Source organism: Cibotium barometz, chromosome 28, assembly GCF_041138505.1.
Source record: "Cibotium barometz isolate CiBa-2024 chromosome 28, ASM4113850v1, whole genome shotgun sequence".
NCBI classification, from domain to species: Eukaryota; Viridiplantae; Streptophyta; class Polypodiopsida; order Cyatheales; family Cibotiaceae; genus Cibotium; species Cibotium barometz.
This window is the reverse complement of record NC_141073.1, coordinates 28,445,761-28,470,877: the sequence shown is the minus strand read 5'-3', so window position 1 is coordinate 28,470,877 and position 25,117 is coordinate 28,445,761. Positions and strand designations below refer to the sequence as shown.

Sequence of the window (25,117 nt, the reverse complement as noted above, 5' to 3'; positions counted from 1 at the left end):
TTGTATTGATGAAAAAATAATGTGTAGGTGTAAAGTGTGTGTGGGTGTGCGTGCATGTGTGTGTAGGTAGGTATAAGTCTAAATGCAAATGTGAGTAGGTGAGGGGGGGAGAGAGAGATGCTGTGGGTAAATGTGATTAGGAGAGGGAGAGAGAGAGAGAGAGAGAGAGAGAGAGAGAGAGAGAGAGATGTTGCGGGTGAAAAAATAAACTTAAAACATGTTGACTTTTGAGAGAAGCTAGGGATGCTATTATAAAATAATGTACCGCAATCATGAAAAGAAATGAACTCATCAATTAATTTAAAAAAATGCACAAATTGGAGGGGGACAACCAAAGTGTCTCTATACATAGGGATGCTAGTTCAATTCCAACCCACCCCTCCCCTCACTCCGTAAAGGGGCGAGGTAAATAAATGGGTATGTTGTAATTCCTAATAAAAAATTACACATTTGGAGGGGAGAGTAGATGTCACGTAGGCTGTAACGCCTGTGGACCGACGGCGGACCGGATGGCCATGTCCGGGGTTCAGTGGGAAAGGACGCCCATGCGGAGTCATGGGCGGCCAGGCTAGTGTGGACGGCAGGCCACACACTATATAGCCTGGGGGATGAGGGGCAATCCTCATTCTTCCTCTATGGCTGGGTGGTGAACCGGAAAGGATTCTTGGGTATCGAGACAGACAAACCCGACATAAAGTGTACCAGGAGGTACTTGTGACAGATAGGGATGAGGAGGTAGCTACCTGAGAACACCGTAGTGCAATTTCCAAAAAGTTTCCCTAGTTTGTTTTCGAGGACAAAAACTCTTCTTAAGGGGGGGTAATGTCACATAGGCTGTAACGCCTGTGAGACCGACGGTGGACCGGATGGCCATGTTCAGGGTTCAGTGGGAGAGGACGCCCATGCGGAGTCATGGGCGCCCAGGCTAGTGTGGACGGCAGGCCACACACTATATAGCCTGGGGGATGAGGGCAATCCTCATTCTTCCTCTATGGCTGGGTGGTGAGCCAGAGGCCGTCCCCTCCTGTGGTAACGCCCGTAGCGGCGTTACGGATATCTAACAGTAGGATCATGTCTATGAACGGGGACTCCTTTGTCCCTTATATAGCTGGCTTTCTCCACTTGGAATTCCAATCAAGCATCTTGATTTATTATGGATCTCTTGAGCAACTAACTCTACAAAGTTATTGGCCAAAAGCTAACATATTTGTAATGTAGATACAAGAAGCATTCAAGAAGAAAACTATGTGTACAAATGAAAAAACCTAATTTATTAGATGGAAATTTCTTTAATGAGAGCATTGATAGAAAGAAGCCCCAAGAGATTGGGAAACTAGCAATCAGGTCATGTTGGGTGGTAGTTAGTGACCAAATAAAAAATAGTCCATTTTGGTAAGAGGCAATCATAATAGTATCAAGAAAGGTTACACTGGGCAAAGTGCCAATGATATGATGGGCAAGTGTGAGTCTTGGGAAAGAACACATGGTGAAAAAGGATGCTAAGAAGGACACAATAGTAATGCAAAAAGGAAGAGTCGTGAGATCACCAAAGCAAAATGAAGATGAGTGGATGCTAATAGAAATAAAACATAGAGAAATTCAAGCTCTACCTAGAATGATGGTATGTCTTCTCAAGACCAAGTGCTATAGCATCAAACAATGATTTTTCCTCGAAGGCTCCGATGGTGTAAGTTCTCAAGGAGGATATGAGGCAAGATACATTGGAGAATCCACTACCAAGATAAGAAGTAGTATCAAGGCTACATAAGGGGGCAAAACGTAATGATATGGATACAATTGAAGGCCGGCGGGACCTAGGGAGGGGGAATCCTCTCGAGATTCTTAGGCAAGGAAGGCTCAGCCCCCAAGCTCACAGTTTCTTATTATGACCAAATCCTTTAAAAGTATACGATCGTCCATTAAGCTTGTGGATAAGGATGGTGTTAGAAGCTCTATTTTGATGATGGTAGGGTGCTTTGGAAGAGTACTTTTTTGGCTAACAAAACATGCTTCATAAAAATATGCATGGGTAGGAAGAAGAAGAAAGAAAGTTACGATGAATAAGTTTTATCTTTATAATGTACGTTGGTCTATCCAGGTATGGTGTAGCTAGCATGTGGCCTATGTTTATAAGTAGTCTCTTTCTTGCAAAGGGGATAACAATAAGCTTCATAGTAAGAAGAAGAAAGGAAGTATGATGAATAAGTTTTATCTTTAGAATGTATGTTGGTCTATCCGAGTACGGTATTAGCTAGCCTATGGCCTATGTTTGTAAGTAGTCTCTTTCTTACAACAGGGATATGTAATAAATTTCCCAAACGAGGTTTGTGTTTCTCATCAATGGTGGTGGCTAGGCAGAAGCCTGAATAAGAGTCATTCATCATTTTGTGGGAGGCATAAAACGATGAGAAGAAGAAATATGAATCTTTAGACATGTGGTAATCTTGTTATTAGAAATCATAGAATGTGTTCCTTTAAGAAGCATGCTAAGTTCATTGTAGTCATTCTTTAATTTCTCATTCTAGAATTTTCCATCATGAAGATAACTCACTTTTTACATACACGCGTATCTTGATGATATTACTATCTTTTACTAATGTATGCATGCAAACAAGTAACCGCACTGCTAATGTTAATGTATTAGCATTTTCAAAATTACAAATAGTGCATACTGTTAATACTTTTAACCTTTAGTCAATAAATCCTTTTAACATCATTTTTTGCTACCTTGTAATCCCAAATCTAAAAAACTACCCTTTGAACATGATATTTCTTAAATTCTAGATTTTTTTGTTGTGTTTTTCAATGATATCTTAGTCTTTAATTAGATTAAAAGATAGGACCAATCCTTTCAAGCTTTATAAGACGCTTTGATTAATGCACCAATACTTTGACTTCTAGATTTTCAAGCTCTAAAAGATGCTTTGACTAATGTACCATTACTCTGAGTTCCATATTTTCAATACCATTCTTTGTTATCATAATTCATGCAAGATTTTTTTGGAAAAGTTTATGCATCACACATCTTTTTAGACAGCTTACCTTAAAAGAAATGCATTAAGCCATTTTATGGGACATCATAGCATATCTGTTACTCTTCAATATGTCTCAAGGGAATACTTTTGGCCACATTTATAAAGTGATGTAACCAAAATTATGGCTAAGTGTGTTACATGCCAAAAGAGTTACAAAAGAAAAGCTCAAGAAATTCTCATGCCTTTACCTATCCTTAATGAACCTTGGGAACCAGTGTCAATGGACTTCATTACCAGCTTTCCATCTACTATTTCTCATAACAATATGATTTCGACCATTGTAGATCGGTTTAGCAAGCTTATGTCTTGCCATATGCAAGAAAACTCTAACTTCTCGTCAATCCACTTATTCAAACATATTTTTATGCATCATGGCTTACCTAAGCTCATTATTTTACATAGAGGTTCCAAGCTCTCTAGTAACTTTTGGATGATGATGTCCTATGCACCAAGTTAGATTTTCCATCTCAAAATCAAATGGACTGATTGAAGTAATAAATAGCACTATCTTGGACCTACTTAGAGCTTATGTGTCTCTACAACCTTCTGCTTGGGATTGATACATTCATCTTCTCTAGTTTGTTTGTACAATACTCCTCACATGGCCCACTAGTCATGCACTTGAGATTATTTATGGTAAAGCCTTGCCAATTGACTTCATCAACATGTGAATGCCTTGCTGAAATTTCAAGCATACCAAGGGGCTTATCAACCTTCTCTTCACCCTTACGTGATGCATTTGCAAGACTTACATTTTGATGCAGCCTGCCAATCCATGGTCTATCAACAGACCCATTGCTAGAGGACTCATGTGGTCCACTCAAAGACTATGATTACTGGCCTATATTTTATGCAACCACTTATTCTTGTGCATCAACCCCAATAGAGTCTTTTACATCAACACACCAACTGCTCATCTCATCAAAGACAATATCCCTACTCACCCTCATCTCACGCGTGTGAGAGGATTGTAACATCTGTAAAACTCTTTTGCTCAAGGGAATAACCAATGAAGACACATTTTTTAGCCTTTGGATCGAGCTTACTACGTAGCTCGTCAGGAATGTGTACATAAGCAATGCATCAAAACACTTTTAGATGTGACAAATCTGGTTTTCTACCAGTATACTTCTCCCTTGGAGTTACACCATGCACTGCTACTATGGAGGTCTTGTTCATAATGTACACCGTAGTTATAACTACTTCAACCCAATAACGAATGAGGCATGATGCTCTTCTTAGACATTAATGCATGAGCAAGTTCTTTCTCTCAGCAACACCATTTTTTTTACCACGGGACCTTTAAAAAATACATAAAGAACCCCAAGGGCTTATTCATGTGCAACAACTCACTAAGTCCATGCCCAAATATAACAAAGGTGGGCGGCCAACTATGATACAAAAATTTCGTAGTAAATACTACGGCCAAATACCAAAATTGAGAATAACCTTTTCGGTAATTACTCATATGATATCACTGCCATCACGTCCCTGCCTTCTTGGTAATTACTCATGCCATATCACTTCCATCATGTCCTAGCCATTCCGGCTTATGAGCACAAAGCTCGTCAATCTCACCAACCTACACACAAGGTTGTCCATTCAATCACATTAGCAACACATGCTAAAGTTACACATCACATAAGCATTAATTCCAACACTTAGTTCCAACCATCCCTAATTTCATATATCCTCCTATACATGGAATATTTGGAATCACCCAAGTGCCATGCTATGATCATAGTGGTAATTAGGCGTCCCCAATTAACCACAGAAGGACGGACGGACAAGCTGTGAAATTTTTGCAGAGTGTACTTGCATGTAAATTGCCTCTAAATTCCATGCTTTTTCATATACGCATTAAACTCATTTTGGAGAAGTACTCTCCCCCCCATCTAACCTTAGGCACTTAACCTGCAAACTTGTTCGCTTTTTAGCCAACATTCTGAAATTTTGAAAGTGAGTAAACACTTCACTTTTCTCTTTCATGCACACCTTCCTTGTGTGGTCATCAATGAAAGATACATAATCGCGACATCCTCCCCATTGAGGTTGTCTTTGTCGGTCCCCACACATCTGAGTACACCACATCAAGTGCCCTCTTGCTTACATTCTTGTAATGTGAAAATACATTCTTTGTTTTCTCCCAAATTGACATGCCTCACAAACCTTATGCATTCCATCCACCTTAAACTTTGGCAAAACCACAACAACGATACTTGAAGCAAGTGAAGTGAAAACATAAACATGTTTTATTCAAAGAAGGTGACTATGTACTTCTCCATTGATACTGAAAAGTGTTGAAAAATATCTTGTGGATAAACTGGCTCATAGATTTTATGGAACCTTTAAGGTAATCCAAAATATTAATGGTGTTAACAGCCTATTGGTTGGAATTACCTTCCCACTGTAATATACACAACTCTTTCCATGTCCTTATTTTAAAACCTTTCAAAGATTCACTTCTTTCTCATCATGTATATGAAGAACCACCACTTATCAAAACAGATCAAACTCGAAGCCATCATTGAGCAGCAACAAATTACTTCAAATCACACTAGCACTACATATGTCAAGTATTTGTTGACTTTTAAAAATCATCTAAATGAATATGCTTGGTGGATGCCTGAGTGATTTTTTCATGCCCATCATGTGATTCTTGACTCTTATAAGCATACTTGCCAACTGATGTCAGTTGTTACGTGGTTGGCCTCTTAGAAATTGCATAGATATCTTGGGGATGCTTAATTTATCTTTGCACCATGCTAAATTAAATCAATAGCATGGGTGATTTCATATCTAAATACTTTTAGTGACCATAGTGGTGTACGTTTGGGGCTTTAATAAATTGCTAGATTGGTTTATATAAGAGGGTGATACCTTGAGTACTTACATCGCTGAGAGTTATTGATTGGTGTATAGTTTATGCTAATACATTTGTTAGGATTGATTGAATTCATCAATTAATCAGTGAAATAACATTTCTGTTTGTGAGATAGGTGAAGAGGAATGTGATTGAAGACATACATGCATGTGAATTAGTTACACAATAAGCAAATATGTGACATGTGCACATTGGAGAATAATTATTTTGCTGTATTATAGATTAGACTTTCATTTTTGAATAATAGCCTTTGTACAATCAAGGCTAATACGAAGCTTAAAAGGTAGTTATAGTTATCTTCCTTTTAAGCTTAAAAGCTTAAAAGGTAGTTATAGTTATCTTCCTTTTTGGAAATTTTCAAATGTACGACATGTGCACATTGGAGAATAATATTTAATTTAGTCTATAATAAAGTTTCTTTTTTTAATAATACCCTTTGTACATTCAAGTTTACTTTATTCTAGAGTAGTCTTTTATTTTTGAATAATACCCTTGTACATTCAAGGCTAAATATGAAGCTTAAAAATAAGTTACAGTTATCTTCCTTTTGGGAAAGCAAGAGTTGTGCTCGAACTTGTAAAAGATAAGGCATGAAAACCCCATATTTATGCATACAAAAGTGGAACACATGCATCCTTTGTAAAATATATGTACGGTCTTTGCCTAAGGTGGCTTGGGTTCACTAATATATAAATATAATTTGTTGAAAAAGGCCTCGCACATTTGGCAGGAAGATTATAACCATTCTTGTGTGTTGTATATTTTATTTTATCTCTTAGCTCTAGTTTATGTTATATATTTGAGCTTTGGGGTATATTGATGTGCATGGATTTTTATTTATGTTGTTTTCTCTCTTTTTAGTCAATAGATGTTCTCATGTCACATCGTTAATCATGTTCTAGAAACGGTTGCAAGGCATTGCATAAAATTTTGATCTATGGTACATGTAAACAAGCCATCCACAAGTGAGGCACAATGAGGTGTAGGCATAAAGAGGAGATGCTTGACTACAAGGGGAGCCTATAGGAGTTGCACATTGAAAGAAGATGCATGACTATAATGTTATGACACAGAGAAGTTATGATAGCATGAGGTTATGCATCTCAGTTGTGAGTAGGTAATTCAAAGGAAAGAAAACACCTCACAAAGTGGATAATACTTATCTATTATCATTGCCACTGTAGGAAAAATAAGTGCTATGGAAAAGAAAGAGATTCCCATTTAAAATTAGGTTTCAAGGTTACATTTGAGAGAGAACAAAAAGTAGGTATTATGTTCATGGGGCTAAACTTTATCAACAAGTAGCCCATTTACGGCATGTATGATAATACCCCCTTGGGTGTGAAAATCTTCAAAAAGTTTTTTTCTACCATGGGGGGGGAAGTGGTGCAAATATCTACGTTCAATGATATAGCAATCTCTTAACATGGTTGATCCAAAATCCTCTTGGTCCATTCTCTTCTTTGGGTTTTTCCTATCATGGATTGAGAGGTTGGGGTATGGTTGCCAAAGCTCTAGGGTTTTGGAATAAAGCCTCTTCCACACTTTTTTTTTTGGGTTGATGAATAAATGGACTTCAGTGTTGGTTTACCCCTTGGTTTCTCCACGCATTTAGTCTCCTTTTGTGGTAGAATAGCTTTTCCAATTATATTGAGGCAATCACCTTTCATTTTCGGTAAAGGTTTTGAGTTGGGATGGAGGCCCCATTTTTTAAAGCTTTACACACAAGTTCTTAAGGGAAGCTTGAACGCTATCCCTCACATTTCCTTTGATGGATCATCAATTCCCTGAATGTCCTTGTAATGAACATTATGCATAATGCACCACAAATCAAAGTCAAACCATATAATGTTTTTGTTTTCTTACATTCACTTTTATTCCTAATGAATTCACAAGAGCATTTTATGTATTGCCTTATAAAGTTGAATGCACCTAATAGGTGTTTATTATCTTTTTTATTAATATGCTAGGCTTATTGGTTATCGTTATGCCATGATAGAAAGTTTTAAAATATCCATACATTCTAATTAGTAAAAACACTCAATAGTGAAAGGCTTTGATCATAGATATAAACCAAATCAAAGTCACAAGTGTGTGAAATATCAAAGGATAAGAACATTACCATGTTGAAATGATTAACATAATAGGATACCGTGAGTGATTATCTTTATCTTTTTCTTAATTTGGCATGTTGATACAAGATAACATAAAGACCACAATCTAAAATATTTAAAAGGAGTTTACTATAATAAATCATCTTTACCCAACAACTTGACATTGTTGACATTTATAACTATAATTTGTAAGATGTTTTTACAATATATGCAACCCAAAGCTGAGAAGTAATAGCACAAACTCAACAATGAAATAAGTTGGTCCCCAAGGTGAGGTTATCACTTGCACCCCCATCAAAGCAAAAAAAATCATATGTATAAACATATATTAAGACTTGGGTATGTAGGCTTTATTAAACCTAACCAGCTGTCATTCATGTCAAAGGACCTTTTGTGCTACCTTTTGCATGTTATGGATGAGAAGCACTGGATAGAGTTATTGGAGACTTAAGGGGGGATAAGAAAATATAAGTGTTGTGAGATGGATAGAGTTTATTGTTGAAAATTGGATGGGGGACCAAGTCTTGGGAGGTCACCTATTCGAGTTGTGTTCACGCCAATGCGTGCTTAACTAGAGGTTTCCACAAATTAGTCTAGCCATCTAGACCCTAAAACCTTAAGGTAATGGAGAACCTCTGGTTTATCCATTTTGTGTGGAAATCTCCTAGTGCTATGCTTAGCACCACTTTTCTCAACACCCCACTTGGTGCCAACTTGTCCACTTTTTCTTAGCTCATAGGTTAAATTTTCTTGGCTCAGAGGCTCAACTTGGCTTCTCTCATGGCTTAGAGGTTACACTTTAATCCATGGCTTTGATACCATGTTGGAAATTGGGTGGGGGCCAAGTCCAGGGAGGTCACCCATCCCAATTGTGTTCACGCCAATGCACGCTTAACTGGAGGTTTCCAATTGGTCTAGTTTTCTAGACCATCCCAAAACCTTAAGGTAATGGAGAATCTCCAGTCTATCCATTTTAATTGGTTTAGCTATCTAGACCCCCAAAACCTTAAGGTGATGGAGGATCTCCAAGAGGACTTGGCCCCACTTTTCTCAACATTTATGCTTGCTTTATAGCAATGCTATGTAAGTGCTCACCTAGTATAGTACATGAGAATTAGAATTCAATCAATGGTTGATAAGTTGGGAATTAAATGCGTAGAGGATTGATAAAAGCTGGGTATATTCCAGATAACATATTGTGACTTTAGAGCTATAGATTTGTTCTATACATTATTAAAGGTCTAAGACCTACTTGGGTAGGTGTTTGGCCCCTTGTAGTTAAAAATAAATAAATAAAAGAAATATATATATGTATATATGTATATATATATCCCCTTAAAAAGAGAGACCTTCATACAACTTTCTTATCTTTCTCCTTCTTTTCTTCTCCCTCTTCTTTTCTTCTTTTCTTCCCTCCCCCCTCAACCCTCCTCTCTCTCTCTCTCTCTCTCTTTCCTCCTCTCCCTTCCTCCTCTCCCTTCCCCCCTTAAAAAGAGAGACCTTCATACAACTTTCTTATCTTTCTCCTTCTTTTCTTCTCCCTCTTCTTTTCTTCTTTTCTTCCCTCCCCCTCAACCCTCCTCTCTCTCTCTCTCTCATTCATTTTCAAAATGTTCTTTAGCCAATTTTTGTAAGAATGCTGTATGTGTACCAAGGGTTCTTTAACAATGTCTACACGCAAGTTTTTTGATAATCAAGTCCTTGTACCAAGTGAAATAGAAACAATCTTTTTAATACCTAATAATTTCATCATGTGCGTATGTACCTTTGAATGTTGGTTCTTTGAATAAGTTCATTATTGGTGAGCAACATGCATGAGAGGGAAATATTTTATAAACCCATTGGCTCCAACTACCCTATGATGTAATAGACACGTTTAAAAAATGAGAATAATCACACTTGAACAAAGCAAGAGTTCAAGTTGTCTCACCATATTTTAAGAGGAGAAATTCTAGTTTTTGTGCATCTTGTGTAATGCATAGCTACTAATTAGAAATTCTAGTTTTTGTGCGTCTTGTGTAATGCATAGCTACTAATTAGAAATTGCAGAAATTTGAGACTAGCCATGCCCCTTATCATTTTTTGTAGCGGCTTCCACTTTGCCATTGAGGGGAAGTTTGTGGTTGAAATTCCATGCTAAAAAGCTAAATTTTTGTTCAAGACTCTTTGCCATCAAGGTGAATTTTTTGGTTGAAACTCCATGCAAATGAGCTTTTGATGAAAACACTAGGTTCACATCAATGTCGGCTCACTTTACACTTTTGTCACAACCCATATATTGGTGAATCTAGAGAAAAAGGCTTGTAAAAGTGTAGTATTCATCTTTAAGGACAATCTTGTGGCATTTTCCTTAAGGTTGAAATAATCGTTTAAAGAATAGTATTTGTAAAGGGCAATGTGTGGTTGTGATAAAATGCATGCAATGTTCGGGCTTTGGCAAAAGTGAACCAGTGTATAAATAAGGAAAGGATGTTCATGAAGAGGTGGCGTGGATGTGCATGAAGAGGTAGAGTGGATGTGCATGAAGAGGTTGGCAAGGATGTGCATGAGTGTGCTATTCAAAATGCAATGAGTGCGACCAAATTTGAGTATTGGTTTATGCATAGCATGACTTGATATGAATTAGTCTATTAGTCACATGCATGCCAACAAACAGCTTCTATCATTGTGTTATAATGTTCCATACATTTATAGTCCAAAGGATTTTCATTTCCATGGACAAGTGTGTGGGGATTGAAAATTGGATCTACAAGCACCAAATGCTTGTAGTGCTGCTTCAAACACACACACTCCCACACCAGCATAAGAACACACACATACACAAAGGTGAATGAAATTATTAAAGGTGGAGCTCTTCAAAGTTTAATGAGATGGAAGGTAGATAACCTTCCAGACAAGTATAAATACGAGCCCCCCTGCCTTTAGACTCCTCACTCATTCCTTTCTCCTTGTTAGCTCCCCTTTGGTGGATTTCCCTTGTTGATTTGCTCTTAGAAGGTAATAAGCTTTCCTTTTTCACTCTTCCTCCTTGATCGAGGTTTACATTATGTCCATTTATTTTCACTCTTGATTATGGTCTCGATGGCTGTGCTGCATAGTGTCCACTCTCTGATGCTCATTTCTGCCCTTAATTAAGGTCTTAATTTTGGTGTTGTGCATATATGCTGTGCATCTCATTTCTATAGCAACTCCTGCGCAATTTTGTGCTCGTAAATGTGGAGGGAAAAGCTTTGAGCCCAATTTTGAATTAGGCGCAAATTTCCTCCCAAATTTGGACCATTTTATATCCCAAAAATTGGACGCAGTTTCCTGTTTGTAGCAACAAATTAGAGTTACAGCAGTTTCTACATGAATTTTGTGTCTAAAGAGTTTTAAGGGTTTTCTGTATAGGCGCACTGCGATGGAAATTTTCTTGAGGGTTTTTAGGAAATTGCCTATTTTCGAAATACTCTGAGAGAGAGAGAGAGAGAGAGAGAGAGAGAGAGAGAGAGAGATGTAGGAAATTGCCCATTTTGGAAATACTGAGAGAAAGAGAGATCTGAAGCTTTTAGAGGCAGAGAGAGAGAGAGAGAGAGAGAGAGAGAGAGAGATGTGTAGGAAATTGCCCATTTTGGAAATACTGAGAGAGAGAAAATGGGAATACTGAGAGAAAGAGAGATCTGAAGCTTTTATTCCTTTGGGTTCTCTGTGATGTTGTTTACACAGAGAGAGGAAGACGATGAGCGAGGTGGGCGATTTCTCTTTTGCGAACGGCAACGGCAACGGCAACGCCGCGGGTACGATGATCCCAAACGGGCTGGCCAAGATCCACACTCATGTTGAACCCAAGGCAGCTTCTGTTGTGGCGGACGTATGCACGGACGACAGTGTCCCCAGCGTGAGGGCCAACACGCTCGACGAGCTCCACTCCCTCCAGAAGAAGCGCTCCACCCCTTCCACTCCTAAGGATGGCCTCTTCTTTAACAACAATAAATCCTTCCTCATGTCCGAAGAGGAGCGCCAGCGCCTGCAGCTGCAGTCCATCAGGTACATGCCTTCTCGTTTGCTTGAACTTGAATTTAAAAATGACTTGGTCCGTACTAGCCTGTGGAGTACTTGATTTAATCATATTTGACCTAATGGTCGCTTCATTTTGATCCTGGGGTTCTTAATTATGGCTTAGTTGGTACCGGATTATGGCTGAATGTATTTTGAGTCATGAATGGCCTTGAATGGCCTTTTCGTTTGAGGGTGCTTGATTTTTATGAGAAATGGCTTTCTGGGTGCTTGATTACGATTCTCCCTTACCAGTATCTTAATTTAAATGTTTCCCATTTTGGGTCATGAATGGCTTAGTGTGTGCTTGGGTGGATGCTTCATTTTTAATCATTGATGACTGTCTGGGTGCTTGAGTTTGGCTTTGTGGGTGCTTGATTGTGCCTTAATGGCTTCATGGGTGCTTGATTGACTGTTTTGATTTCTACAATTTAGGCTTGCGCACCATGCCTTAGAGGACTTCTAAAAAGATGGCTTTAATTAAATGCTCACCTCTCATTGGCTGGATGCAGGCCTTATTGTTTGTGTTGGCTTGCTCGTGCCTGACGTAACCCACCTGCCTGCTAGAACCTGATTGTGTGTATTGGCATGCTCTTGCCTGACGCAACCCACCTGCGTGAGAGAACCTGATTGGCATTTCTTGCCTGACATGATCCGCTTTACCTGAGAGAACTTATACCTTGGGTCTCTCCATTGATATTTCAATTTCTCCCAGGTTTTTTTGGGTGTCGATTTATTTTTTGTTTGGGGTTTTTCTAGGTGTTTGCGTTTCTAGCTTACTGGGGGTCATGTTTCATTTTCTGATATCTTTATCTTAAACTGGGTGTTGGATTTGTGAATTCTCTGGCTCACTGGGTGTGGATTTGTGATTTTTCTGGCTAATTAGGTGCTTGATGTTGATGATGTTGATTTTGTGGTACATTGCTGCTTCACTTGGGTGTTCACACTGTGTTTGATTTTGAATATAATGGCCCGCTCATTGCATGTGTTTATTTGGTGCTTCACTCTCGAGTATTGGGCACTTGCCGGTATTCTTGCTTTCTGCCTGTTTGATTCCTGCCTTTTCTTGGACAGTGCATCCCTTGCTTCCCTTACAAGGGAAACTGGCCCTAAAGTCATCAGAGGGGACCCTGAAAGAAAAGGAGACGCATCTGAGAGGAAGTTTGAACATTCAAAACCACATTTCACGCTGCAGCCAAACATAAGTGATAGTGCTCTCAAGTTCACCCATATTATGTACAACCTTTCCCCTGCAGGTCAGCATACATGTAGAAGTTTTTAAGGTCTCCGAATTGTGCTGCTGCACTCTGTTTCTTATAGCAGGCTCTACCTTTGTTTTTGGTGCTTGGTAAAGAGCTGTACGAGCAGGCTATCATGTATGAAAAGGGGTCATTTATTACCTCTGATGGAGCTCTTGCCACGCTATCTGGTGCAAAGACTGGCCGTTCCCCAAGAGATAAGCGAGTGGTCAAAGAGGAGCTAAGTGAGGATGATCTATGGTGGGGAAAGTATGTCCTTTGTCTGCATCTATGTGTGTGTCACCCACACACATGAATGCCTGCATGCATGCATGCACATGCATACTCATGTGCAAACACACATACACATGCACACGCACACACGTACGTATACATACGCACGCCACAGACATATGTAGACATATAGACATGCACATACACCTATTTGAATACATATACTCATTCAAATACTTGATTCACTTATACATTTACTTATTCAAATACATGTTTGCATATGTTATATATTAACACACATGTGCTTCCTTATTGCTCTCGTAAGAATTTCTAAGCAAGTTCCTTGAAGGTGCGCTTAAATTATCCTTGGCACATATGCAGGGGTTCCCCTAATATTGAGATGGATGAGCATACTTTTCTTGTCAATCGAGAGCGTGCAGTTGATTATCTCAACTCTTTGGATAAGGTTAGACTTGAAGACGCCTGTGTGAGTGTGCCTTAACAGTGGCCTTAAATGATAGGTTCATCAATTACAAGGAGGGCTCTAAAATGCCACATTGCCACAACTTGATTCTATTAAACTTGGAAAATTTTTAGGTCTTTGTCAATGATCAATATTTGAATTGGGACTTGGAGCATCGCATAAAAGTCAGGATCATTTCTGCTCGAGCTTATCATGCATTGTTCATGTACAACATGTATGTGCACTTTTCCCTCTAAACTCATCTGTTGTACATGCTCAGCTTTCCAGGTAGGCCAATGAGAGCCTTTTTTGTTTTTTTGTGTGTGGCACTACTCCCTTCCATGCTTAGATCCGTGTGTTGTACTAAACCGCTGGTTCCGCTTACCTAGCGGGATATCCTGGCTTGCAACCCCTTGTCAGTTTATTGTAAAGTTAAGCGTGCCGGAATTTCAGTATCCATGTGGTTTGTGTATGTGGGATGAGATCGCATCTGGAAGATATGATGGGTGGCAGGTGTATCCGGCCTACCCCTGAAGAGCTGGAGGACTTCGGGACTCCGGACTTCACTATCTACAATGCGGGCCGATTCCCATGCAATCGATACACTCACTACATGACGTCGTCAACTAGCATAGATCTTAACCTTCGGAGAAAAGAGATGGTGATCCTTGGTACGCAATATGCGGGAGAGATGAAGAAAGGGCTGTTCAGCGTGATGCACTATTTGATGCCCAAGAAAGGAATCCTTTCTGTGCATTCGGGATGCAATATGGGGAAAGATGGGGATGTGGCCTTGTTTTTTGGATTATCAGGTTTGATCATTAAACGAGGATCTTGGGTACTGGGTTTTTCTTGCGAGTATACACAGAAGATGTCATTGTACTAAGGGCTTTTTAAAACGCTAAAACTGAGCAGGTACTGGTAAGACTACTCTGTCCACAGACCCCAACCGGCTTTTGATCGGAGACGACGAGCATTGCTGGAGTGACAATGGTGTTTCTAATATCGAAGGTGGCTGCTATGCAAAGTGCATTGATCTTTCCCGGCAAAAAGAGCCCGACATCTGGAATGCTATCAAATTTGGTACAGGTATGGCTATCGGTTTCATCAAACCCCACTTTGGGGTGCCTTTGTCTTCTTATGCAGTGGTTTTTACCAACATGGTGAAACCCGACATGATGGGAAACAGCTAATTTTGTACATTTTTGTTATTGCAGTTTTGGAGAATGTGGTGTTTGATGAGCACACTAGGGAGGTGGATTATGTGGACAGATCTGTTACAGGTCTGAACCATTTGTTTCACAATTGTACTTCAGTTAACTTAGGCATCTTGCTGTGTTCTGATGCTGGGTGCTTATATAGGTGCTGCTTTCTAGCTGCTCACTGTTTAGTTGTTATTGCAGAAAACACAAGGGCATGCTATCCTATTGAATACATTCCAAATGCAAAGATACCGTGTGTTGGTCCTCATCCCAAGAACGTGATTTTGCTAGCATGCGATGCCTTTGGTGTCTTGCCACCAGTTAGCAAGCTGACTCTACCACAAACCATGTATCATTTTATTAGTGGCTATACTGCGCTGGTAAGATTTGGTGGGGACGAGTGGCTCATCATGATGTATTTTATCTGAAAGAGAGCATGTAAACACATTGATTTTTTTAAATTTTCTTTGGGTTTGGGGGTCGTGTGTGTATGATAGATTGCTGGAACAGAGGATGGAATCTTGGAGCCCCAAGCAACTTTCTCAGCATGCTTTGGAGCTGCATTTATCATGCTTCACCCAACTAAATATGCAGCCATGTTGGCCGAAAGGATGAAAAAACATGGTGCAACTGGTTGGCTTGTAAATACAGGGTGGTCAGGAGGCAGGTATGTGAACTCAAATGTTCAATTAATCCCACATATGCTTCCAAACAGAATGCTGATATGTAATTTATGATTTGCTGCAGCTATGGGGTGGGGCAGAGAATGAAGTTGTCATATACCCGCAAGATCATAGATGCAATCCACAATGGCTCATTACTAAATGCGAGTTATGAAGAGACACCTATCTTCAAACTATGGATTCCAGATTACGTCGAAGGTGTTCCTTCAGAGATACTTCATCCGGAAAATACGGTATGTTTGTGGTTCTTAAAGAGATTATGCTCTCTCCTCCTTTTCTATCTGAGATACACGTGCACACGCACACGCACAAGTAAGCTGTTTGTCTATCTGTGTGTCTGTCTCTCTCACATGTACAAAACACAAGTAAGCTCTCTCTCTCTCTCTCTCTCTCTCTCTCTCACACACACACACACACAAAACACACAAGTTAGTGTGCTCTCTCTCTCTCTCTCTCTCTCTCTCTCTCTCTCTCTCTCTCCACACACACACACACACACACACACACGTATATATCGCTAATTCAGTAACAGAGAGACATACAAGCTTTCCCTCTTAACATGTATATTGTTAATTCAGTAACAGAGAGACATACAAGCTTTTTCCTCTTGACATATCTGCTTTTTCTGTATGCAGTGGGCTGATGCAAAAGCATACAGGGAGACGTTGGAGAGGTTGGCTGGACTATTCAAAAAGAACTTTAAGAATTTTACCGACTACAAAATTGGGAATGACAATCGCTTGACAGAGGAGATAGTGGAAGCAGGGCCTCAGTAATTGGGGGTCTTGAAAGGAAACTCTGCCCTTTATTAAACCTTCAGGAGCTTAGACCCATATGTGAGGTAGTTCACTTTCACTGTAGTTCATGAAGCCCCTCACGTTCATGTTAAGCATCTATAATGGTGCTGGACTGATGAGAAGATTTTTTAAGTTTCTTTTGTTTTGAGAGGTAATCTGGTAGCAGCAGCATGCTCTTTTACCTGTCATAGGAAGTTCTTCATTGGATTTTAAAATATGTGAATGTGTGGTGTTTTGTCCTCCAGCTTTTATGTTTTTTTAAGTGTTAAAATAAGGTATAATGAGTGAGTTGAAGAGAGGGAGAGGGGAGGGGGAGGGACAAACTGAGACCTATGAGGCCTATACAATTCATTGAAGCTATACTTGGGGGCATTTTTTAGATAGGTGAGGTGGGGGGTCTATTGAACAGAGAGATCAATGCACCTAAGAAAAAGGGCTATTGAACAGAGAGATCGATGCACCTAAGGAGATCGATGCACCTAAGGAAAAGGGCTGCAGAAAAAGAACTTTTGTAATTCATTTATTATTTCTAAAGGGGAAGAGAAGGCTAAAAAAATACAGGCCATCCAAAAAAATACAGGCCATCCTGACAATCTTTTTTTTAAAATGCAAAGGAAGTTTTTATTAGTATCCAAATGGAGTAGATACACCACCCAGCTAGAATTTTGGTTAAGAAATTAGCATCAGCTGGGATGCAGCATCCTGACAGTCTTGCCATCACAGCTCGTCATCAAAGACAATCTAGATTCTAGCTCCAACTTGATTCACAAGTGTCATGTTGAGGACCCCTATTAAAAGGGGTTTAATAGGTAGGTCTTTTGATAGGTGGAAAATTTGAACATCCATTAAACTTGGGGACTTTCACTCCATGCTACCATGCACTTTTCATTGATGCAGCCTAGTTCACATGACGCTGAAGGGTATGAATAGAATCTCTTTGTTATAGAGGCTTTGATGGTGTCAAAAGTAGGAAAGGTTAAGGATGAGTTCAAGGTAAGGAGAGGTATTGAAGTTGGTGTACTATGATAATAACACAATCACATTAAGAACGACTATGTTATGTCCTTTATTAGGCTTTGACACTAAAAAACTGGATGATTTTAGGAGGATTAATTAGATTATTTGGGATTATTTAGGAGGACCGACACAAGGCGTGCGAAGATTTGGTGGATCGTATTGATTTGCAATACAGGGATTCCACTTGGTTTTAGTAAGTAGAATTGGTTAGTGGGCCTTAATTGACTTGGTTTTAGTAAGTAGAATTGGTTAGTGGGCCTTAATTGGCTTGGGCCACCATGTTCAAATCTTACGGGGTTGATGTATGTCCTTCCTTTTGATATCTAGCATTTTGGTCTTTTCCATCCGCCGGTCAAATTTTCCCAATTTGTGATACTTCCTTTTTCCGCATGGTCAAAGGCCCTTTGGCCTTGAAGTAATTTTCCATCCAAGTAAAGGTCCTCTCCCCCTTTGATCATAGCTCTACCTACATGATTTGATGGCTTTTTTTATGAACTCATGCCTAGCAACTACACTGGAGTAGTAAACATGACCATTTTATTACTTTTAAAGATGATCTTGAAAATGGAATAAAAAAGGACATGGAAAATTTGTTTTAACTCAATCAAACATCTTTAAACTAGGGTAAAGATATAACCAAAGGACATAGCACAAGATAAAATATGGAAAGCATATAGCATAAATTGTTCCATGGGATCACTTTTGGGCTGTTTGTGATCCCTACTCAAGCTAAAGGTATCATTGCATACTTAATATTACTAATGATTTTTCTAGAAACAACATATTGAGAAAGCCATTCTTGAATGAATCCATTGCCATTCTTGAATTAATCCATTGAAGCTATACTTGGAGGTAAGATGAATATTACATAAGCTTCCTTACATTCTTCTCAAGTAATGATCATCGACATTAAAGAAACTAAAACTCATGTGATAAAGTAATATCCTTTTTGTATAGTGTGCCATATTCTTAAAGTAGGGTACTTTATGTTGACACAAGAACGAAATGACTCAATATTTAAGATGTCACTAATTATTGCCAATGGATAATGATCTCATGATTAAAGGGTTAATGAACAAAGTAAGTGGCAAGAGTTACATTTTTGACAAGCATAAACCACATCTACACAAATAGCTCAATATTTAAGATGACACTAATTATTACCAATGGATATGAGCTCATGATTAGAGGGTTGATGAACAAAATAGGTGGTAAGAGTTACATTTTTGACAAGCATAAACCACATCTACGTGTGTATTTACACACACACACACACACGCACACACACACACATATACACACAGGCACACACAAACACGCGCACACACACAAACATACATATGCTTTTCATGTCTTAAAAAAAAACTCACTAAAAAATACTCCTCTATCTCCATCTCCCCCCCCCCCCCCCCACACACACACACACACACACTCTCTCTCTCTCTCTCTCTCTCTCACTTGTACATCTTATTTTGGGTGCATCCCTTAGCGTTAATCCTTGATAAGTTGATTCACACATATGACCCTGTAATTTGGGACCATTCGCATAAAACGATTCTTTAATGATTAACCACACCTAATCTCATGCATGCGAGAATTAACTCACCTGACAAGGTGTTCATCTCCACTGAGCCAACTCTGGTTGCATGATAGTGCTTTCTTTCTAGTGAGTCGGCTCCAGCTGGCTATTGTGTATGACCCTGCACATAATATGGTGGGAGAAGACAAAGGTGTGTTATGGTTCTACAGATGCATTAGCGAGGTGTGGTTATGGCGTTTTGGAAGCTTCAAGCTTTACCTATATAAATTTAAAGATTCTTGTCCCTATCGCGCAACGAATTCTGGGGTGCTAGCAGCGGAAGTAGCACTTTTTATGCGGGGCTGCGTCCTTCACTCCGGGCCTCGCCCACCACGGATATCCGGACAAGCGACTAATCCCTCGGTTCTTCAAAAACCGAACCTGAAAAAACTTCCCTCGCTCGGAAAGCACGAGCAATTTCTCCAGGATATTTTTACTCTAACGTAGGCAAGGTCATCACTAACCAAACTGATCCGACTGAACCTAAAAAGACACTCGGTCAGATCAAGGAAGAAACTTGCACTTGGATCATAGAGACCAACGTTTTTTTCCTCATTGAGAGGCACAACCGTTGATTCTTTTCCATAGAACAATTTTTATCCGGGATTTACTTCATCTATCGTACCATAACAGAATTGAGTCTCATTTAGGGATCCATCAATCCAACCTAACCCCATCCAGTCCCGTGGGTTAGCCAATCACCCAACCACTGTAGTGATGAGATCCATTTAAGAATTTGGTAAGGTTTTGTTGCGGGTACCAGAGAAAAGAGTTTCTAGGTTCCCTAGTAGCTGGATATTCATGCAAACTTAAAACTAGTCACACCACTTACACACCCAATATGAAATTACCTTTTTCACAGATTCAATTGTCTTTAAAACAATCTTTTAATGAAACTATAGTATCAATGATCATAAACCTCCAAAATATCTGGTTGAATCTTAATTTCTAATTTTTCTTTCATCGGTGTACCTATGGCATCATTGGCAAGCAGAACGCTCACCACCTGTCCACTCAGGGGCCTTTTCAATAGTTCCTAGCTCATAGTACCCGGCAATATATTCACTTATAAAAATCAAAATGGAATCTCCGTTGAAGATCAGCAAGATCAACCAACAGATCCATATAAAAGAGCTATGGACTTATCCGTTGAGGACCAACAAGGTCAATCAACCAACAGATCCATATAAAAGAGCTATGGACTTATCTGTTGAGGACCAGCAAGGTCAATCAACCAAATCCATGCTTGAATTCAGAAAACAACTCTTACTTCTTGATCCTCACATCATTTTCTCGATGCACGTGTGGGTATCTTCGGCGACCCAGAGCCCGAGCACCGCATGGTCAGCACCCTCTAGGATCCTTCACATGTCACCTAGCGCTTCACTCATAGGCCGCTTCCTTGGTCCCTCATCCACTGTATCGGAAGCTCACCATTTAAATAGAACCGAGGCTGATCAAGACCTCGGCTGACCTTGCTACGCAAGACGTCCTCCATTGACTCTCCGTCAGCTGTTGTAACTTTATCAGATAGGTCTCCACGACCTCATTCACAAGACGGTCAAAATGCTTCCCCAGCATTCTTGACATAAAACAGTCGTTTAAAAACAGTCAATATAAATACAGTTTCTATAACGAACTGTCGTCTTTCCACAGTGTTCCACATCAATCCTCATGTATTTCATATGTATTGCCATTAACATCACATTATTTTTCATCTCATCACATATTTTCTCATTTATCCGCCCAATTTACATCACACCTCATTCACTCACATCCCGATTCACATGACATCACATCTCATTCATTCACATCTCGATTCACATCACATCACATCTATTCACATCCATTACATTCATTTACATCACATCCATTTACATCCATCACATTACATTCATTCATATCCATCACATTCATTCATTCATATCCACCACATTCATTCTCATAACCATCCTATCACATACATTCTATCCACATTATATCACATCACTTCTATCCACATCATATCTCATTCATACACATCTCATCTCATTCATTCACATCCATCCAATCGTTCACATGTACGACTACTCACATTTATCCATACATTCATTCACATCTATCTGATTGATTATAATTTTGATATAAAAATTCTTTATGCATCTATTTATGCATAATCAACTTTAATGAGTAACACTTTTAAAATAAAAATAATTCCTTTATGCATCTTCCTATGCATAAAAATTAATTTTAATGAGAATAATACTTTTGAAATAAAAATAATTCCTTTATGCATCTTCTTATGCATAAAAATCAATTTTAATGAGAATAACACTTTTGAAATAAAAATAATTCCTTTATGCATCTTCTTATGCATAAAAATTAATTTTAATGAGAATAACACTTTTGAACTAAGTATAATTCCTTTATGCATCTTCCTATGCATAAAAATTAACTTTTGAATTAAGTATAATTCCTTTATGCATTTTTCTATGCATAAAAATCAAGTTGAATGAGAATAACACTTTTGAAATAAGAATAATTTCTTCATGCGTCTTCCTATGCATAAAAATCAATTTGAATGAGAATAACACTTTTGAAATAAGAATAATTCCTTTATGCGTCTTTCTATGCATAAAAATCAATTTGAATGAGAATAACACTTTTGAAATAAGAATAATTCCTTTATGCGTCTTCCTATGCATAAAAATCAATTTGAATGAGAATAACACTTTTGAAATAAGAATAATTTCTTTATGCATCTTCCTATGCATAAAAATCAATTTCAATGAGAATAACACTTTTGAAATAAGAATAATTCCTTTATGCATCTTCTTATGCATAAAAATTAATTTTAATGAAAATAACACTTTTGAAATAAAAATAATCCCTTTATGCATCTTTCTATGTATAAAAATCAATTTTAATGAGAACAACACTTTTGAAATAAAATTAAATTTTTAATGCATCTTTTTATGCATAAAAATCAATTTTAGTAATTAATATCAGTGATATCCATGCATATTCATAAGTGAATATGTACATGGAGTAATCACAATATTTCTTTGAGATGCAAAAATGGTGGAAATTACTCTTTTGGAATAACATAAAAACAAACTTTCTTTTCCACAAAATTATGGAAAATTTTACCATAACCTCCATTATATGTCTGACCATTTCTCATTTTTATGATTCTTTAATTGACTTAAATTAAACCAAATTAGATTCATAGAACTCTAATTTATATAATTTTTTAAATTCCAGAGAGTAAACAATAAAAAGAGTTTAATTAATCCTTTAGTTAATCTTTCTAGGATTAAAAAAGGCTGGAATGTAAAGAAGAGAAGGGGGTGGCCTTTTTATCAAAGGCATAGCATTTGAATTTAATTCAATCAACTCTAAAACATGAAAATCAAGAAAACCATAGATTTAAAATTAAACAACTAAGAAAATTAATTTACATAGAGCTTGTAAGCTCTGCTTTGGCTTGAAGGATTGAGGGTTCTACTCTTGTTTGAAGCAAGAGTGGCCACCAATTCACTTTGGAGAGGATTAGGCAAAAAAAAATTTAAATTATTAAAAAGATTCAATGTAAATGACTTCTCACAAGAGGACAGGAGCAGAGTAACAGTGCATAAACACCATTAAGCTTTTACAAAGGAGGAGGCTTCTATTTATAGGAAAAAGTGAGCATCTAACCAAGTAAAATGATTCTAGAATTTTCTAAATCAGTTTGGTCAATTTTTGACCATTCTTGGGTTAGTTCAGCTTATTTTTTGGATCTAGTTGAAACAAGAGAGAGGAGAGATAAAAATATCTCATTTTTTTTGAGTTTAAAACTCCTCCACACATGTGAAATAGGCGCCTCCTTCATGAGGGGAGATCCCCACACACCGAGGTGTCAAAAATGCATCATTTCCTCTAAATATCTCTTAATTTTTAACTAATAAACCTTGTACTCAGTCAACTCTTCATCTTATGTGAGCATTTACTCATTTTTGGGGGTTTTTCTTTTATTCTTACATTTGGATTAATCTTATTGGTCCATAGGAACCTTAATTGGACCATAATCCAAAAATTTCTGAAAATCTTCTCCCTTAGGTTAAGGTCCTTTATACCTATTATTAATTAATTTTAATTGCACATTGAAAAGTTCTTTTTGAATTTCTGTTTCAGGGGAAACCATTTTAGACAGTAGGAGGATTTTTATATCCAAAAATATCTTAATTTTGAATTATCTCTCTAGATATTATCTCTCTCTAGGCCAAAACAGGGTAAAACAGGATCTTTCTTTTATTTCAGAAAGGAGAATAATTATAAGATCAGAAGGGGAGGTTCTTATACCTGTACACCTCAAAAGCTAGAGGGGAGAATCTTACATCCTACCTCACTTAAAAAACGCAAGATGTCCTCATCTCGCAACTTAGAGGACACCCCTTTCCCTTAAGATCCAACTGATTCTGGGGTTCCTTATAGTTTGGTGAACCCAACAGAATCCTGTGATAAAGATCACTTATATAGAACTCATTAGATAACAATTCTTTCAGATCATATCATTCATATCCTTAACACAATAATGGTCCATTAGACCGAAATTTTCATTTTCATCTGAACATTCCTCCATGGGAATTTCAATTATACAGGTTTTTAATTTGTCATTCCTTAACTTGATCTACTGGGTCAAGTATTAACAGTAGCAATCTGTCATCAGCACAATCCACCAATCTCATAGTGATTTGCTGAAGTCATTATCGTCATACCAGTTAATGAACATCATCACAGGGACTTGTCCCATTCAAGTTTCTGCTCAGCTTATCGCTTTTCAACCAATATTCATGAATCATCATTCTTCAATCAGAATCCAAATCAACTCATCAGTTCTCAACCAGAGTTTAAAATCATATCAACCACATTCGAATTCGTCATCTGGATAGCATTTTTGCTTATAATTTCAAGGTCTTAGATTTACTCGTATATATTGCCAATAAAGAGCTGCAGTTATACCCTTGGTATATATCATGGGTAGTCACGGTCCTTGGAATTATAAGGTAAATACCATCATGTCTAGGCCTCAAGCAAGTTAGGGATTCCATGCAATTGCGGTACTTCCATCTGAAGACCCATGAATTTCAGTCTGAATATCAACTTGTATGAATTTAATCACATATTTCTAACTTTTGACTGTTACTTCATAAAATTTTGACATTTTTGGCTTCTCGGTTGATCCACTTTAGCTAATTTGCTCTGATACCAGCTGAAAGATCCCTGTCCCCACCGTGTTTTGGGGTGCTAGCAGCGGAAGTAGCACTTCTTATGCCGGGGCAGGGTCCCTCACTTGGGGCCTCGCCCATGGATATCCGAACAAGAGACTAATCCCTTGGTTCTTCCAAAATCGAACCCGGAAAAACTTCCCTCGCCCGGAAAGCACGTGCGATTCCTCCAGGATATTTTTACTCTAACGTAGACAAGGTCATCACTAACCAAACTGATCCGACTGAACCTAAAAAGACACTCGGTGAGATCAAGGAAGAAACTTGCACTTGGATCATAGAGACCAACGCTTTTTTCCTCATTGAGAGGCACAGCCGTTACATAAAATAATTTTTATCTGGGATTTACTTCATCTATCGTACCATAACAGAATTGAGTCTCATTTAGGGATCCATCAGTCCAGCCTGTCCCGTGGGTTAGCCAATCGCCCAACCACTGTAGTGATGGGATCCATTTAAGAATTTGGTTAGGTTTTGTTGTGGGTACCAGAGAAAAGAGTTTCCAGGTCCCCTAGAGCCGGATATTCATGCAAACTTAAAACTAGTCACACCACTTACACACCCAATATGAAGTTGTCTTTTTCACA

The 25,117-nt window shown here is 38.3% G+C and overlaps 1 protein-coding gene across 4 annotated transcripts; it reads left to right on the top strand.

Moving 5' to 3' along the window:
- The first annotated feature begins 10,506 nt into the window (after nucleotides 1–10,506).
- LOC147622710 (phosphoenolpyruvate carboxykinase (ATP) 1-like) lies at nucleotides 10,507–16,924 on the top strand. Of its 4 annotated transcripts, none has more exons than XM_086822325.1 (13): nucleotides 10,507–10,539; nucleotides 11,739–12,059; nucleotides 13,143–13,324; nucleotides 13,423–13,576; nucleotides 13,922–14,006; nucleotides 14,138–14,238; nucleotides 14,517–14,815; nucleotides 14,919–15,092; nucleotides 15,221–15,286; nucleotides 15,407–15,585; nucleotides 15,703–15,872; nucleotides 15,953–16,121; nucleotides 16,524–16,924. In XM_086822325.1, the coding sequence occupies exons 1-13, from the start codon at nucleotides 10,526–10,528 to the stop codon at nucleotides 16,662–16,664; spliced, it is 2,055 nt and encodes a 684-aa protein (XP_086678451.1). In that variant the 5' UTR covers nucleotides 10,507–10,525; the 3' UTR covers nucleotides 16,665–16,924. The 4 variants fall into 4 exon arrangements, with proteins under 4 accessions (XP_086678451.1, XP_086678450.1, XP_086678452.1 ...); XM_086822324.1 differs by having other exon boundaries at nucleotides 10,525–10,562; XM_086822326.1 differs by lacking the exon at nucleotides 10,507–10,539 and adding an exon at nucleotides 10,746–11,030.
- The last annotated feature ends 8,193 nt before the right edge of the window (nucleotides 16,925–25,117 follow it).